This window comes from Canis lupus, chromosome 9 (genome assembly GCF_048164855.1).
Source record: "Canis lupus baileyi chromosome 9, mCanLup2.hap1, whole genome shotgun sequence".
NCBI lineage: Eukaryota > Metazoa > Chordata > Mammalia > Carnivora > Canidae > Canis > Canis lupus.
In genome coordinates this window covers 55,038,251-55,057,256 of record NC_132846.1, presented here as the reverse complement: position 1 = coordinate 55,057,256, position 19,006 = coordinate 55,038,251, and the positions used below count along the sequence as shown (strand labels likewise).

The 19,006-nt window shown below is 41.4% G+C and overlaps 1 protein-coding gene across 7 annotated transcripts in view; it reads left to right on the top strand.

Annotated features, from left to right (window-relative positions):
• Positions 1-19,006, top strand: part of STON2 (stonin 2) — a 168,119-nt gene that overhangs the window by 141,781 nt on the left and 7,332 nt on the right. For all 7 annotated transcript variants that reach the window (XM_072839573.1, XM_072839572.1, XM_072839571.1 and 4 more), the window contains 2 exons: positions 10,496-12,334; positions 17,698-17,900. In XM_072839573.1, coding sequence (XP_072695674.1) covers positions 10,496-12,334; positions 17,698-17,900 — 2,042 coding nt within the window. The remainder of the gene's footprint in view (positions 1-10,495; positions 12,335-17,697; positions 17,901-19,006) is intronic.

Sequence of the window (19,006 nt, the reverse complement as noted above, 5' to 3'; positions counted from 1 at the left end):
CATCTACTATCAATCAGTCTCCTGGGGCACCTTGGTGCCTCAGTCAGTTAAGCATCTGATGCTGAATTTCAGCTCAGGTCATGATCTCAGGGTCCAGAGATTGAGCCTTATATTGGGCTCCACAGTGAACATGGAGCCTGCTTAAGATTCTCTACTCCTTCCCCTACCCCTCTCCCCACCCTGTGGGTATATTTTCCTACACACTCACTCTCTCTCTCAAAAAAAAAAATATATATAGAATGTCTCCTTTGATCTTGGTAACTAAACGGGAGCTGGATAAGTACTGAAATGAAATCAAATTACCAACTCCAAATTCAATTGAAAAGAAGCAGCTCACTGCATACAGGAGCTGTTGGTTATTTTGTTATTGTCATTGCTGGAAAGTCCATATAAAAAATAATGAGCTTTGGGCAATATAGGTGAAAGGGAATCATCGATAGAGATCTTTTCAGCTAGTGGAAATTGCCCTTAACCTTTCTATGGATGATCTTAGACCAGCTGATGTTACCCCTGCTACCAGTAGACCTTTTGAATTTCCCCCTGGAAGCTATAGTATAGCCTACTAAAGTTAACACATGGAAGACAGGCTTGTTACGGACTCAGCCAGAATGCCCACTCTTCTCTTCATCCCCAACACACATGTACTCCAAGCATAATGTAATACTGTATGAGAGTCCCCAGCTCCCTGCTGAACTTACAGAGTCAGCCTTGGAGAAACAGTTCCTGTCACTAAGGCTCAAATGGGTTGTTGCTGGGGTTGTCTCCTCAATGTGATAGCCAGAAGAATATAGTGAGTAAGGATATGGGGCCACACATGGGTGAGATTTGCACTGTGGCAGAGGGACAGGCAGTCCTGATGAGTCACCTGTCCTGGCCACAGTAAGGGCATGGTCACTGTCCCAGGGTCCTGCAGGCAGTCCTTGTCTTGGTCCCCACTTCTGGTACTTCCTGGATATAAAAACTGCTCAACTTACAGGATGAACCTTCTTTTCCCTTGCCCCTCCCATGCCTTCTCCCTTATAGTAACTTCTGGATCCTTTCCTTCTCTTTTAAGCTCCTGAGCCAAAAGAACCTTTTCCACCTCTCGTCACACCAGAGATGAGTTGTTATTTTTTTGAATTTCTGTTTGAATATAATTGACACACAATGTTATGTTAGTTTCAGGTGATTCAACTTCTTTGTACCTTATGCTATGCTTACCACAAGTGTAGCTACCATCTCTCACTATACACGCTACTACAATACCATTAACTATATATTCCCTATGCTGTGTTTTTTATTCTTTTATTAAAAAGATTTTATTTATTTATTTGAGAGAGAGCAAGGGAGCACAAGCAGGGAGAGAGGCAGAGGGAGAACAAGAAGCAGGCTGCCCACTTAACAGGGAGCCTGACACGGGGATCGATCCCATGACCCCAGGATCATGACCTGAGCTGAAGGCAAATGCCCAACTGACTGAGCCACCCAGGCGCCCCTGTGTTTTTTATTCTTGTGACTTGCTCATTTCATAAGTGAAAGCCCGTGTGTCTCTCTCCCCTTCATTCATTTTGTCCACCTCCTCCTTTCCCTCTAGCAACTATCAGTTTGTTCTCTGTATTTACAGATCTGATTGTTTTTGTTTCTTCATTTGTTTTTTAGATTCCACATATGCGCAAAATCATATGGTATTTGTCTTTCTCAACCTACTTATTTTACTTACCATAATACTTTCTAGGTCCATCCTCGGTTTTGTTTTTGTTTTTGTTTTTTAGATTTTATTTATTTATTCATGAGAGACAGAGAGAGAGAGAGAGAGAGAGAGAGAGGCAGAGACACAGGCAGAGGGAAAAGCAGGCTCCGTGCAGGGAGCCTGATGTGGGACTTGATCTCGGGTCTCCGGAATCAAACCCTGGACTGAAGGCGGCGCTAAACCGCTGAGCCACCTGGGCTGCCCTAGGTCCATCCATGTTATTGCAAATGATATGATCTTATCTTTCTTATGGCTGTGTAATATTTCTGTGTGTGTGTGTGTTCTATCTATAGACACTTAGGTTGCTTCCATATCTTAGTTAATGTATATAATATTACAATAAGCATAGAGGTGTATGTTTCTTTTCAAATTAGTGTTTTCACTTTCTTTGGGTAAATACCTAGTAGTGGAATTAATGAGTCATATGGTATTTTTATTTTTAATTTTTTGAGGAGCCACCTTACTGTTTGCTACAGTAGCTATCCCAGTTTATATTCCCAGCAGCAGTGCATGACGGTTGCTTTTTCTCCACATCCTTGTCAACACTTATTTCTTGTCTTTTTTATTTTAGCCATTCTGACTGGTGTAAGGTGATAAATATCTCATTGTGGTTTTGATTTGCATTTTCCGGATGATCAGTGATGCTGAAGATCTTTTCACATGTCTGTGGGCCATTTGTTTTGTTTTGTTTTAATATTTTATTTACTTGTGAGAGAAAGAAAGAGCATGAGCAGAGAGATGCACAAAGGAAGAGTGAGAATCTCAAGCAGACTCCTGCTGAGTGGGGCACCCAACATAGGGCTCTGTACCAGGACTCTGAGGTTAGGAGCCAAAGTCAGATGATTAACCAGCTGAGCTACCCAGACACCCCTGGGTAGCCATTTGTATGTCTTCTTGGGGAAAATGTCTATTTAGGGCACCATAGAAGAATTTTTTGGTCCATTAAACAGAGCTTCACTAAACATCCAAAAAGGCTTAGACCCTAGAAAGTCCTCTTTGTTCACCTCTCTTTGGTGCATTCAAATAGTCAAGGATGGGAGAGAAATACAGGGTTGTTTTTTTGTTTTGTTTTGTTTTTGCTATGACAATAACAAATAAATAGAACACAGGTTCTCAGAGGCCTTATTAATAGTTAAGTCTTTGATACACTCTAATGTATAAAATGTTAGATTAATTTGTAAAGTAGAATGTTGATTTTTCAATTTGTTATAGATACTGGAATCTGTCCCTGCTCCCGCCTATGACCTCTGCTGGGGAACTGGAGTTAAGTTTCCTCAGACAACTGCAAGGTGTTCCAGTAAGATCTCTGCCCTAGTGGGAGTTGAAGAATAGTCTTCATCTAAGACAACATGAGAAACTGGTATCAGAACGGCATATTAAGCCAGTGAACCAGTAAGCCAGTTAAGTGGAGGTTTAGTTGTTAGAGGAAGAAGCCAAAAGCAGGGATCCAAAGGTGGAGTACTAGCAAAGTGGGCAGGGGTAAAACAGAAGCAAGAGTTTAGAACCAGAGAGAACAGATTCATCAGGAACACAGGAACACAGATTCATCAGGAACACACAAGTTCCTGGGACGGTCATCAAACTTAGTCTGATGCTTCTTTTCTGTGAAGAAAAGAGATGAAGTGTGTGGGGTCAGTTCATCTTGATAAACAGGGGGGAGTTGGGAGGTAGAAACTAGAATGTAGTGTCCAATGTCCTGCTAGGGATTCTGTCAAAGAGTAGTTAAGAGGTAGTTCAATGAATCGGCTTCTTTACTTTGAGGATATCTCTGACCAGCATGAAAGCATCCAGTCTCCTGGAGAATGCTAAGGACAGATGAATAGACTCAAACCCTCTGCTCTCTTTATCAGTGTATTGTGAGTGTATTGTGACGACTAAGCAGGTCTCAGCTTCTTTTATCCCAGTTAGAAGTTCCGTTGATAAGGTTCAGAGGACTATTTTCTCACCCTTACACATTCACACATCAGGGGATGACATCACCTGACCTTATGCCTCAAGGCTTCTTTGTATAAATGGATGTAAATCCTTGTTAACTTCTTTTCCCCTACTGAACAATGCTCCTGAAAACCTTGGGTCAAGGTAATTCTTGCCAATCTCAAAGGCAGTGGGAAAAATTAACTGGATTTTAGCTTAACAAACAGGCATTAAGCAAATGCCAGAGTTAGTGAACATAAAAAGTAGGACTTTTTTTTTTTTTTTTAGATTTTTTATTTTATTTTATTTATTTATGCATGAGAGACACACACACACACAGAGAGAGAGAGAGAGAGAGAGAGGCAGAGACATAGAGGGAGAAGCAGGCTCCGTGCAGGGAGCCCGATGTGGGACTCGATCCCAGGACTCCGGGATCATGCCCTGGGCCAAAGACAGGCGCTAAACCGCTGAGCCACCCAGGCATCCCTGTGTTCCTCTTTTCAACTTTACAGAACAATCCACAAATATGTAAGGGCCTGCCATGCATCTGAGGCTGGTTACAGTTTTAAGTATATGCTCTTATATAACAGTGATTGTTGTCTCATCTTGAGAAAACTGCAAAAATCTCAGAATATGTGTTCTTGCCACTGCAAATAAATTCCAATGGATAGCTCTCAGTAAGTTTTTTGCATTTGTCATTGAATGAACAAATTAGGTCACCAAATGGGGAAAGAAGATGACAAGAGTATCTCTGTTTTCAAACTTAATCTTCCTCCACAGTTCTGACTATTTCTTCATTTGGTGACTTTAACTACCCTCATAATCATTTAATTTAATCGTTGGGGAACTTAAAGTCGATTGTGGTCTGACATTGAAAGAATCCACCATTTCTTTTTTCGTTTGTATCCGTAAAGACATTAGGAAGCTCTGAAGTACTAAGCAGTTCTCCCTGTGGTGTCAAATGAGAGCCTGGTTTTTATACATGGCTTTTGTTTGGCAGCAGCCCAACTCATAATAAAAGTAATTTGGAGGTAGCAAGTGGAAGAGATAGTAATTAAAATTATGCTGGATTTTTGGCTGTGGTTTTATCTTAATAAGTCAATAAAATGGAATTCTGGATGATAGTTAATTTTGTTCTAAAGATAATTAGTTTTAGCCTGTTTCTTACTGGAGAAATTTGCCGGCTCCCCACTCCCCCCAATCCCCAGACCTTCATTGTTTCTGCTATCAGCTAACTCAGTCATAAGTGTCATGGGAAAGATCTAACTACTGCTTTATCAACATGGATTACAGCTAAACTGTTTTCTTTCTCCAAGGTTAATTGATCAGAGTGCTAAAGATGTGTTTTGACCTTCTATTATTTATTTTGTAAGCAAACAGCATTATCGTAATACAGATTTAATATTTTTTAAATCACCTCTTACCCCACAGGAGACCTCTGTTTTCACATCAAAATATTATGAAATATTGTATTCCAAAGCTTTTAAATACATGTATATTCTATATCATGAAAATGTATCATTCTGGTAGTAGTAATAGCAGCTGACATCTAATGAACATTTATTACTTGCCAGGCACAATTCTAACGTCTGTGTTTTCCCAACAACCCTGTCAGGTAGGATTTAATATTTTCTTTTCTATTAAGATTTTATTTATGCATTTAACAGAGAGAGAGAGAGCGAGCACAAGCAGGAGGAACAGCAGGCAGAGGGAGAGGGAGAGGGAGAAGCAGGCTCCCGCCCATCAGGGAGCCTGATGTGGGGCTCTATTCCAGGACCCTGGGATCATGACCTGAGCCGAAGGCAGATGCTTAACTGACTGAGCCACCCAGGCGCCCCAGGATTTAATACTTCCTTAATGTCATATATGGGAAAACTGAGTTGCAGAGAAAATAAACAGCTTGCCCAAAGTCACCTAGCTACTAAGCTGCAGGTACAAGATTGAAACCAAGGCCGTCTGATTCCAGATTGTAGGTTTTTGCTACTATTCACTCAATAATATATATCATGATCAGCTTCTATGTGAATAACATGCATCAATTGCATTGTGATAGCTTCATGGGATTCCATTTTAGAGGTATGATACTTGATATAACCAATCTTTCTTATCAGGCATTTGTTTCCAATTTTTCTATGATACAAACATTACTGTGATAAACATACCGCTATATACTCTTTGCATGCCTGTCTTCTTCTTTCCTCAGAATACACTCCTGTGAATAGAATTTTTGGATCATATTTTTTGAGACTGTCGTACAATTTTTCAGATTGCCCTTCAGAAAGATTTTTTGAACACTTCCATCAGAGTGCAGATTCCCTTGTGTCACAAATAATGATTCTTATTCTTTCTAAATTTTTGTCTCTCTGATATGGAGATAATTGTACTTATTGTTTATAAGGTTAAACTTTTTTTCCAAATAGTTATTACACATTATTTCTTCATTAGCAAATTATCTGCTCCTTACCCTATTTTATTTTATTTAATTTTTTGGTGAGGCTATATCATTTTTCTTTTCAAGAATTTTTTTTTTTTAACTTGAAAGACAGTAGAGCAAGAGCAGGGAGGATTGGAGAAGGGCAGAGGCAGAGGGAGAAGCCGACTCCTCACTGAGCAGAGAGCTTGCTGTGGGATTCCATCTCAGGACTCTGGGATCATGAACTGAGACACCCAAGTGCCCCAGGTGTATCATTTTTATTAAGAATACACTGTATATTACATAAAAAATACCAAGTTTTTGTCATGTATGATACAAATATTTTCCCCCAGAAATTTTACATACAGATTTGCTGTTTTTTATATGTGAAAGTCTCGAATAATATAAGATGTTTTAATAAAAAGAGGCTCAGAGGGGGATCTCTGGGTGGCTCAGCGGTTTGGTGCCTGCCTTTGGCCCAGGGCATGATCCTGGAGTCCCGGGATCGAGTCCCATGTCGGGCTCCCTGCATGGAGCCTGCTTCTGCCTCTGCCTGTGTCTCTGCCTCTCTCTCTCTTTCTCTCTCTCTGTGTCTCTCATTAATAAATAAATAAAATCTTAAAAAAAAAAAAAGAGATAGACTCAGAAAATATATGACCTAATCTTTGCAAAAACAACTGAAGATGTCTTTCAGTCAATGATAAATGATGCAAAGTTAAGAACTTACAAGTAGGGAAGTCAGTGTTAATAAAGGATTATTTTTAAAAGTTGTGTTTGGCAGTCCTTGGGTTCACCCCAAGAAATGCTTTATTTTCATGAGAACTAGAGACCACTTTGATTTTCTTCTGTAAAAGCATCTTTATTAAGACATTTTTTCCTTATAAATGATTTGGTGGGGAGAAAAAAAAATCTCATTTCCAGAAATTTGGCCTATGTCCCACTACTGCCCCAAATAATCTATTTTTAAAACGGATTGTAATCATGGGAGATGAAACTGCCAACAGAGAGAATATTTTGTAACAAAGTCTTTTGATACTTTTTAATGGCTGTCAAAGATAATGTAGAATCTCTAGAAATTGATTTAATTACAAAATTTCCCTCCAGATTTAAAGAAACTTCATTTAAATTGTATTCTAAGTCTGATGCTTCAAAGCTCTCTAGGACTTGGTGTGATTTTAAATAACTTCATTTAAAAAGGAATTTATTGTAAAATTCTGTTCAGTGGAGACAAAAAGCCCCTCGCCCCCCCCCTTTTCTGTTTTGGCTTCATCAAGGAAAATGAAGAATGCTATTTTGGGAACAAGATTCCCAACAGAAGGGAATCCTTTGGCAGCAAGAATAAACCGCTTTGGCAGAAACCACCCTCCAAATAAAAGGACTTTGGCTTGTTCAAACTAGGGAGTGGTGATGAGCCCCAAGGCGAAAAGGATATCCCTGGTACGGGGGCTTGGTCAGTACCAGTCTGTTTGGGTGGGAACACTACCCTTACCAAAGCTCCTTAGAGCAGCTTCATAAGAAATTGATGAGTTTTGAGATGCATTCCTTTTCGAGTTGTCTGGAGAGGATCAGTTACTGTGCCAAGGAAGTGATTATATTTTACTTAGGGCCACATTGTCCCCTTTAGCCTTTGATACAATAATAGTAATAGTAGTGATAATGATAATAAATAAAATAAAATATAAATCCTACGAACCTGGGTTGTTTACTGACCCTTTTCCCTTCATTTTCCAGAAAATCATACATCCACAAAAGTGGATTGATGATGAAATTTTTTTTTTTTTTTTTTAAGGATTTTATTTATTTACTCATGAGAGAGAGACAGAGACACAGGCACAGGGAGAAGCAGGCTCCGTGCAGGGAGCCGGATGTGGGACTGGATCCCTGGTCTCCAGGATCACGCCCTCAGCTGAAGGTGGCGCTAAACCGCTAAGCCCCCCCGGCTGCCCTTAATGATGAATTTGAAGGAAAGTCTTATCCTTAATTTTAAAATGCTTTGAAGTCCTTTTGTGGTTGCTGTACATACAGAAAACACCTTTTTAGTTATATTTGTGGGGTTGATATGGGAGAGCTTGGTTCTTGTCTCACAGAGTTGAAGAATGAATCTCGTGGACACAGGAGAGTGAAGGGATAGAAGTTTATTAAGTAAAGATATAGAGAAAGCTCTCAGGAGTGAGAGGGGTCCTGACAGAGTTGCCACTGACAGCTTGTAGGGTTGGTCTTTTATTGAGAGTCTAATCAGGGAACCTAAATCCTTTTAACAATATCGATTGACATTACCATTGAGTAAGGACTATTGATAACATCTTTAATGGCTTACTTCTTCTTTGGGATCTGGTTATTCTTTGTTGGTCACAAGTAGCTGTTACAACAAACACCTTCCCCACCCACACCTAGGGTAGGGTGGTCTGGCCTGTTCCTTTATTTCTGGTTTCCTTACACCTCAGCATTTTGGGGATTTTTGTGAGCCAATTTCCATGGCCCCCTACCTAACCCTGCCTAGCCTTGTTTGTCCCTAACTCAGGGTGAGGGTAGATATGTGTGTATGCTTGCTCATATATTTAGCCTACATTTTCAAAGTGACGTTTTCAGTAGAGGGAATTGCTCTTTGTTTGGAAAAATGAATGACAAGCCGGCCATCCCATCTACATGCAATTCCACTTAAATTACCTGTGGCATTGCTGAATTGGTTTGGTTGGATATGATATTCATGAAAGTTGAGTCAGGTGATCAGAAAACTCAACTAATTAACTCAACCACTGAGCATCCATTTCTCTTTGTTGCAGATTACTGGCAGTAGAACAATGGGTGGAATGGTGGCCATAGGCATTCCTCAGGCACATAGAAAATAGAGCTGCTCCAATGCAAAGTTTCTTTTCTCACTTATTCAATCAATAAACTTTTTACTGAGTATCTACTGTATGCCAGACACAGACTTGTTTTCTGTGCCATTCCTTGTCACACCCACTCTTTGCTAAAGGCTTCACTCTCCCACCCCCTCCCTTTCCACAATCTCAGCAGACACACAAGGTCTTTATGCTAACTGAAAAGTTTGGATCTTCCCCACATGGAAACTCAAGTCCTGTATCTCCTTCTTTGAAGGCCCTGCAAGGGTCGAGTTTTATTTAAAATAACCCTTTTTTATCCCCCATAAAATAAATAAGCCCCAAGATGGAAAAGTATTTTAGAGAAAAAAGAAGAGAGTATATTATGAGTGTTTTCTCAAGTTACTGCATACTTGTAAACATTTAAATGGCTGGGTATTATTGTGTTCTTCAGTTTCTTAACATTTACCCAAAACTTGGTACACAACTTGGATTTATTTCCTTTGGGCAAAATTACAAAGTCATTGTTTATGCACATTTGCAAAACCCTTAATACAAATTGCCAAACCACTTAGAGTTAATAATGACTTACAGTCCCATTATCAGTCTATTTACTGTTCATATCGTGGTACCTTTACCCTTACTGAAGACTAAAAACTTTAAAAATCTTCACTGATTGTTTTTAATTTACATTTTAAAAAAAATTACTAGTGAAGAAAAAAATAAATAAAAATAAAATAAAATTAAAAAATAAAAATTACTAGTGAGACTGGACTTTTTTTTCATATGCTTATTAGACATTTTTAGTTTCTCTCTCCTTAGCTATCTGTATATGTCCTTTGTCTATATTTATTTCTATTGGAGTTTTTGTAGTCTTCTTATCCACTTGTCCGAACGTATTTCATCTTAAGGGTGTTAACATTTTATCTTTAATATTTATTGATCATATTTGGGCAAAAATCCCTCCAATTACATTATTTGCAATCATATTACCACTTGGAACATATAATTTGTTTTGTTCAATGAGATGAGATCAGCTTTATATAATTTTATGTGGAAGGTGGTTTTCCGTGTCTAAAAATTAAGAATACATACTTTAAGCATGGTAAGGACAACTTCTATCAAAGGGAGAATGTGTAAGAGTTAAACTGCAAGGGAGGATCCCTGGGTGGCTCAGCGGTTTAGCGCCTGCCATCGGCCCAGGGCGTGATTGATCATGGAGTCCCGGGATCGAGTACCACATCGGGCTCCCTGCATGGGGCCTGCTTCTTCCTCTGCCTGTGTCCCTGCCTCTGTGTGTGTATGTGCGTGTGTGTGTGAGATGAATAAATAAAATCTTAAAAAAAAAAAAAACAACTGCAAGGGACCTTAGTCCTATCAGTGCTTCTGTATTGAGAGACCCATTTGTATATTCTTAGTGCATTTATTTGATGTGTGGCCCCTGTGGCGTGCTTATTACAAAATTATGAGATTTGAGCCCAGACTAGCACTTGACACAGGTAATGAGGTGCTTTAGAATTTCCCGGGTTCCAGATAAAATTCTAGTCATCGTTCAGTTTCCCATACTCCTAAGAGGCCCTGAATAGCAGCCCTCATATATTCTCCTTTCTCTTTCAGACAGTTCTTCCTCACTGCAGGATGATGAAGAGGTAGAAATGGAGGCCATCAGCTGGCAGGCCAGTAGTCCAGCCATGAACGGACATTCTGACACTCCAGTGACCTCTGCTCGTTTCCCCAGCTGGGTCACTTTTGATGATAATGAGGTCAGCTGCCCTTTGCCGCCAGTCACTTCTCCCCTGAAGCCAAACCCGCCACCTATCGCATCTGTGATCCCAGATGTACCTTATGACTCAACTGGATCATTTAAGAAGAGGGAACGTCCCAAGAGCACGTTGATGAACTTTTCCAAAGTTCAGAAGCTGGACATTTCCTCCTTAAACCATCCACCTTCCATAACCGAAGCTCCACCTTGGAGGGCAACCAATCCTTTCCTGAATGAGACTCTGCAGGATGTCCAGCCCTCCCCTATCAACCCTTTCACTGCTTTCTTTGAGGAGCAGGAGAGGCGCTCCCAAAATAATTCCATTTCCAGTGCCACAGGCAAGAGCCAAAGAGATTCTCTCATTGTCATCTACCAGGATGCCATCAGTTTTGATGACTCAAGCAAAACCCAGTCCCACACTGATGCTGTTGAAAAACTCAAACAACTCCAGATTGATGATCCTGATCGTTTAGGCAGTGAGACACTACCAGATGATGACCCGATAGCCTGGGTTCAGCTAGATGACCACCCACCTTGTTCAGCACTGTCCCAGCCCAGGGATGGGTGGCCAATGATGCTACGGATCCCTGAGAAGAAAAACATCATGTCATCTAGGCACTGGGGACCCATCTACATCAAACTGACAGACAGTGGTTACCTGCAGCTGTATTATGAACAGGGACTAGAGAAACCATTCCGTGAGTTCAAGCTGGAGATCTGCCATGAAATTTCAGAACCCCGCCTCCAAAACTATGACGAGAATGGCAGGATCCACAGCTTGCGAATAGACCGTGTCACCTACAAGGAGAAGAAGAAATACCAGCCCAAACCTGCTGTGGCCCACACAGCAGAGAGGGAACAGGTGATTAAGCTGGGCACCACCAACTATGATGACTTTCTGAGTTTCATCCGCGCCGTTCAGGACCGGCTCATGAATCTGCCAGTGCTGTCCATGGACTTGAGCACAGTGGGCTTGAACTACCTTGAAGAGGAGATTACTGTGGATGTCAAGGATGAATTCTCTGGCATTGTGAGCAAAGTAGACAACCAGATCCTCCAGCATCACGTCTGGACACGGATCCACATTCTGAGTTTCCTGTCTGGGCTCGCAGAGTGCCGCTTGGGCCTCAACGATGTCCTCGTCAAAGGGAACGAGATAGTTTCCCGGCAAGACATCATGCCCACTACCACCACCAAATGGATCAAGCTCCATCAGTGCCGTTTTCATGGGTGTGTGGATGAGGATGTATTCAACAACTCACGGGTTATCCTGTTCAACCCTTTGGATGCCTGCCGGTTTGAGCTCATGCGATTCAGGACAGTGTTTGCGGAGAAGACCCTGCCTTTCACACTCAGGACGGCAGCAAGCATCAATGGGGCAGAGGTGGAGGTGCAGAGCTGGCTTAGGATGTCAACCGGCTTCTCCTCTAACCGAGACCCTCTCACTCAGGTCCCCTGTGAGAATGTGATGGTTCGTTACCCTGTGCCCAGCGAATGGGTGAAAAACTTCCGCAGGGAAAGTGTCCTGGGGGAAAAGTCTTTAAAAGCCAAAGTGAACCGGGGGGCAAGTTTTGGCTCAACCAGTATATCCGGCTCTGAGCCTGTCATGAGAGTAACTCTGGGAACTGCCAAGTACGAGCATGCCTTCAACTCTATTGTGTGGAGGATAAACCGACTGCCTGACAAAAACTCAGGTAGGTAGAGGTTTCTCTTCTATGAAAACTGCCACATGGTTACACGAGAGCTGGGATCAAAGTTCCACATTCTGTTCCTCTCCGAAGTGCTGGTTTTTGCCGTGTGACAGAAATATGGTAATGGAGAATTGGGACCAGAGAAGCAAAAATGTAAGTAACAAACATGAATGACCCAGTTCAGCCCCATTTGCTCACTTCCTTATTATCATACTTCTAGAAAACTATGCATTATTCTTCTCTCAGCTGAGCTGCTAAGCAGATTTGCAGGGCACCTCATGAATTTGTATTCTTTTCTGACTCATTTAAGTATTATCTGTGGTGCTGGAAGCTATTTCCAGATCCTAGAAAGCTTCTGGGTTCCAGAGAGGCATCTTTCTCACTCTGCCATGAGTGTAGGTAAAAAGGCCAGTTTATGGCCAGTCATATATACAATACAGCTGAAGAGTCAGACTAATGATTCCAGTCCCCCTCTGTGAGACCTGTCAGTCATAACATCCCTGGCTCAGAGTTGGGATTTGAGGATAGGGAAGAAGAGAAATGGCCTCTGATTAGACTGAAGATCCAGCCAGGATCAGAAGGTCCAAAAGGGCTGAAATTCTATCAGACAAAAAGTAAAGGAAGGTATGTTTCATTTACACAAAGAAGGAAAGCTTACCAGCCCTTGCTGGCTTGCTCATAGCTATCAGGGATGCTTTCGTGCTTGCGTGAGCCCAGAAGGCAATGACTTTCCTCAGGGGTCCAGTGAATTTAAGGAAATGACAAAACTAAGGAGTAATCCAACCAACTCTAATAGCCTTATTTCTTAGAGTAAGTCTGAGTGACCCCAGTGACACGCAGTCAGCCCATGACCCTGTGATCCTTTAAACCAGTTCTCTTCTTGTTTATAGTAAACTTGCCCATTTGTTAACAAAAGTAGACAAGCACAAAGGGTCTAGTTTGGAAGAACTTTTGATGGAAATGTCCTTCTCTTATGCAGATATTCTTCTTCCATTCTCACTATAAAACCCTATAAGGGTATGTTTAGAGTCTTCACTTCCTCTTCTGAGTGTGGAGTGGCTATGTAACCATACCCAAAATGTAACATGATGTGATGGCAAGAGGCAGTATGATCTGGTCACCTCCCCAAGCTAGCCCAGGCAGTGAACACACACCGGGGTATTCTGTGTCAGACACTGGGTGTAGCGGTGCAAAATGAAGAGACAATTGGACCTCTGTGTCTGAGGCTGGATTTGCCAAACACCGCCACTCCCACCTCCCATCCCCCACTTCTAAACTGATGGGATTTTTAAAAACAAAGTCTTCCTCTCTGTGCTTGCTTACTCATTTCTCCTGAAATCGGCACTGTATTCTCCTTGTGATAGCGCCTGATACCTCAGCCACAGGACCCATCTGAATTGACAGGGGAAAGGAGAAGCCCTGAATTCTCCTTTGGCACAGAAGCCCTTGAGAAGAGAAGAGAAGTGGTAGGGGGAAGATTAACCGTCTAACCTGCTGGAGACTTGACATCAGAAAAGACAAGGCCTCAGGTTTATGTTTATTGGAATGTTTGGCTCTTTGGTTTGTTAAGCATGGATTCAGATGACTTCATTATGGAATTACTGAGTTTTCAAGCTGGAAGGGGCCTTGGGGATACCTCAGTCAAACCTCTTCATTCTATCAGATGAGAAAATTAAGGACCAGGAGCCACATGACTTATCTGAAGTCACAAAGCCACATCCCAGGGGGCTTTTCTCAATATCACAGCCATCTCTTAGTAGAGGACACCAAGTAGACACAAACATGAAATAATTTCTTCTAAGAGAAGAGAGATTTGCAGTTTTCTCAGTGTACACACATCTATCTCATTTGTTTCAAAGTTCTTTCTTTCAAATATTTAAAAGTACTGTATGAAGGAGTTTTGGTTATAAGCAGCAAAGACAAAAAGAAAAAAAGATTGTTGGAGGGTAGCTTGGAGAACTAAAGGAAGGTTTGGAAAGGTTGAACAGGCAGGCTTTGAAAGCAGAACTGTGAGATGTCTCCTCAGGCTGCGGCTGTTGGGATAAATCATCACAAGCCATTTTCTGCCCTTGAGCTACTTGGCTCAAGCTTCAAGGAGAGGATAGTGCATTTTGACTGACATGACTACCAAAATGACACGCAGTGCTGGGGAAGATTATTTCCCAAAGCAAGCAGACAAAAAAATCAGTCAATCAATCAGTCCCAAAAGAAAGGGGGGGAATGGGCGCAGGACAAGGGAAAATATAAGTCTTTGGCAAACAGTTGCCTTCATGCTTCCCAGCAGGTTAGTATTCAGTAGGCTCAAGGGCTGAGTAAATGGGACATAGGACAAATTATTTCCTGATTCCTAGAACCTTTATTTGTTAAAGATTTTTGAAATACAGGACAGCATTAGGATATTTGGGAATGTTTCTCACTTAAGGTACTCTTTCCCATCACTGTTTTTGCTGTTTATTGTTATACATTTTTAGTAGCGACCCCTGCAGAAGGAACCTCTTAGACTACTCCTGGCCAATGGCGTATTTCTGTGTAGTTCAGAAAATTGGTAACATCCTTTTCTAGAAACTTAAGATGTCCAGGATCAGAATTCTGGTCAGACGGCATGAACCACTGCATGCGTATGTCTGCCCACAGTGGTCCCTGATCTCTAGCACCCCTAGCAGGCAGGCAGTTAGGCTAGAGCCAGTGGGGGACCACAGGTCAGCTCCCCTAGCTTTGCTGGCATCCCAAGGCTGCAGCCTCAGTGGGCTTGCCCCAATCCTGCCACCAGAAGACTAACAAACTGCCACTGGAGTCCAGCATGGTTTAAACTGGCAGGTGCAGCCCAGCTGTGTGCATGTATAGCTGCCCCTGCCTTCCCATGCTCTTTAATGCCCCCTACCCCTGATCCTGCAAGGTACCAGAACAAGTCCTACTGCTTCCCCACCTTACCCACCAAAACACTCTGTCCTGCATAGGTAGCTTTCTTTGCTGGAGCTCCAGTTCTCTAACATTAGACCAAGAGAAAACAATTTCAATATAGGTTGCCTTTTATGGAAAATAGCAATCTGAATTTTAATGCTAAAATTTCTCACCTTCATCAAAGATGATGGCAAAATGTGTGGGCTCACTTAGCTCATTACCATAAACTAAACTATCCTAGCTCTCAGAATTGCACTTCCCTACCTGTCCACCAGCTCTACACATCCCTTAGTTGATGCTGGGAATCATGAAGGAATGCTGCTTTCATAGAGTTTGCTGTGAATAGCCTTTGGAAGGGTGACCAGAGCAGTCAGCTTTGTGGAAAGTCATGATTTCTCTTATTCAAACAATGTGCAAATCAGGATAAGTAGATAAAAGTATTGTTCAAGTTGCCAATGAATTAAAGTAAGAAACTACTCTATGTAATTTGTAGCATTCTTAATCTATAGCAATATTCAGAGAGTTTAGGACATAATCTCAAGTCAGTCAGATCTGAGTTTTATTCCTACTGCTGCAATTTATTTATTTATTATTATTATTTAAAGATTTTATTTGTTTATTCATGAGACACAGAGAGAGGCAGAGACATAGGCAGAGGGAGAAGCAGGCTCCCTGTGGGGAGCCTGATGCAGGACTTGATCCCAGACCCTGGGGATCACAACCTGAGCCAAAGGCAGACACTCAACCACTGAGCCATCCAGGCGCCCCTATTTCTAGTGCTGCAATTTAGTAGCTATGTGACCTCAGACAATTTACTTAAACCTCTCAAAGAAATCCTATTTTCCTCATTTACAGAAGAGGGTTATTAATACCTAGCTCATTAAGAAAGAAATTGGATAATGCTTTTAAGTGTTTAGCACAGTCTCTGGCCTGTGTAACGGATAGCTATATAATTACGACTGTAATTTTTTCAAAAATCACATGGATTCATTTTTAGATCATGTAATTTTTACTATTATATGTATCCAATTTAAAATTTCTTTCCTTAGAAACCAGTGCAAATTTCTCAGTTTCCCAGAGTGTTACTCTATGGAAATAACCATTGAAATATGTTGTTTGTGAAGTAGAGCAAAACAAATACTTCACTCCGTCATGTTTTCCTTGGAGAACGGGTGTGTATGTCCTCAACTCTCTCAGATTAAAAAGTCTTGCCCAGACCAGTAAAGAAAATTGGAATTGTTTATTTGGGGAAACTCAGATAACTAAGGGCTGTTGCTATTACATAATAGAGGCAAAGCCATGTCATGTTGTTTCTCCACGGCGAGTTGCTACCTGGGGCTTCTTACAGCCCACTTCTCCACTCATGTCACCCTGCAAACCTGGTCTTGAGGTTGGGGACCCCAAGGGAGGCTGTGACTCAGACAAAGTGGTTAAAACACTTCGGAGTCTGTGCCTGGGTTGTCCCTCAGTCTGATACTTTCCAGCTCTGACCTTGGCTAGTTGACTTTACCTCCCAAAGCCTTCATTGCCTCATCTGTAGAATGTAATGACTGACCTCAAGGGATTGTTAGGAAGATGCAGGGAGCAGTGTGTGGGTAGCATTCAAGACTGTACAGAGTGCTCAGAGGTTATAGCCTCAGAACTAAGCTCTCTTCACTCAGATAATCTAGTAACAATCCTCAAATGGAAATCCTTAAGTTTTCTTCCAAGTATGGTAGAACTAGCCGTCGATTTAGAGAATTAAAGAACAGGAAAGGACTATGCCTGGCATTGTGCAGCCCACTCTTTACTACCCATCCCCCATATCTCCACTTTCCAAATCAGGATTTGAGGTGAGGAGAGAACAAAGGACTTGGGTGTGGGATCTGTGTCACTTAGCAGGAGAGCTAGAAGTCACAGTGTCCTGTTGGTCTGTGTAACACGCACTTCCTTAGTGCATATATGGTGTTTATAAGGGCTTCATCATTTGCATATACCATCTACCCACAAAAAAATGTGCCAAAGCATTTTTGTAAAAATATGAAATGCTATTGAGAAAATTCATCTTTCAAAGGGAATCAATTATTTTGCTCCATGTGGCTGTCATTGATGTTTTATTAGGTGCTATGTGGTGTTCCCTTTTCTTCCTTTCTGCCTCCATGGCCTCTATTTCTGGTATTTGTGCTGTGTTCCCATTAACCACCCTGACCTAAGCAGGCCAAATGAACCGTTTTTCAGGCTGTGGGTTTTATTGCTAGGATACAAGGCTATTGTAATCACATAGTTCTATCAAAGGGTCTGAGGCATAGGCAGTGTGATTTCTGTTGAGGTAAATCCTCTGCTTGGCATTGGACCCTCTGAAAGACTGCCCGGTGCTGAGCTGGGAGGCAGTCTTCAGGCCTTCTTTGTTACTGGGGTGACTCTTTTGGCCTCTCCTTTCACATCTTTCCAAAGAACCTAATGTCTAGATTCTTTTCCTTTCATAGCTTCTGGTCACCCACACTGTTTCTTCTGCCACCTTGAACTTGGCTCTGACCGGGAAGTGCCTTCCAGATTTGCCAATCACGTGAATGTTGAATTCAGCATGCCTACAACTTCTGCCTCTAAAGCCTCTGTAAGATCCATCTCCGTGGAAGACAAGACTGACGTCAGGAAGTGGGTCAATTATTCCGCACACTACAGCTACAAGGTAGCCTCGGGAGACATCTGGCTAATGTTTCCAAGACCATTTGTTTACCCCTCCCCCATCTCTTGTTCCCTTTATCAGTGCCTGCCATGGATGCAAGGTGTTCTCTTACTTGGAGAGGTACACCCCACATTGCTATGGATGAGTCTACTCTGATTTGAATGACTGACTAACCTCTCTAGTGAGCAAGAGAAAAGTTGCAAAAAAATATAGAGGCAGATGAAAAGAAGAATAAATTAATGTCTTTCAGTCATCATGAACATCATCAAAAGGGTCATTGGGGTAAAGGGATGATGATTATATAATACATATTATTAATTGCATATTATATATAATATTATGAATATTATGAGTGACTGCATCATAGTATTATATACTCATTCATAATATATGTTGGAGGAGTTGTAAATTTGGAAGTAGTGGGGAGTTTGGGAGAGTGCCAACCCAAAGCATGTATTTCAGCTTCAGAGTTGATGATGTAGATCCAAATAAAGTCAGGACACATATGACCTGGTCACTGGGCTATAACAGGACAAAATTCAAAAGCCAAGCAAGCTTCGGTAATAGTAACAGGATCAGGGCTATGGAAGGAGGAAACAAAGTTGTAGTGTTCTGACATAGAGATTCCATTTTGAGGTGTTAGAAATTCAATAGCAGATTAAAGGTCAGTGATAGAAAGTGGGGGTTACTGAAAACACATTTTGCAAAGTGATTTAATAACTTTTAAAATTCATAATATCCTTTGATTTTTATGGTTATTTATTGTTCTTTAAATATTTCTTTAGTTGCGTTATCGAAAATCTCAAACTACCAACAAGAACACATACTCCATCTTGTGGCCAGGGAAAAAAAAAGCACTTTCATCAAGCATGACCCTAGTCAACTGTTTGGTTATTTCCTTTATCATAAATATCCAAAGTGATAAAGAGAGGACCAGCTTTAATTAAGAAACTCTCTTGCCTGACGTATTTCTTTTCTGACTTGTCAAAGGCTTCAGTGTATGTGTCACTTTCATGGCAAGATGAATTTATTAATCCCTTTATAGTTAAAGCTACAATATTTTGCAGAAAACACAGGTAGAACTGTAAATGGTACAACGCTTACCAATT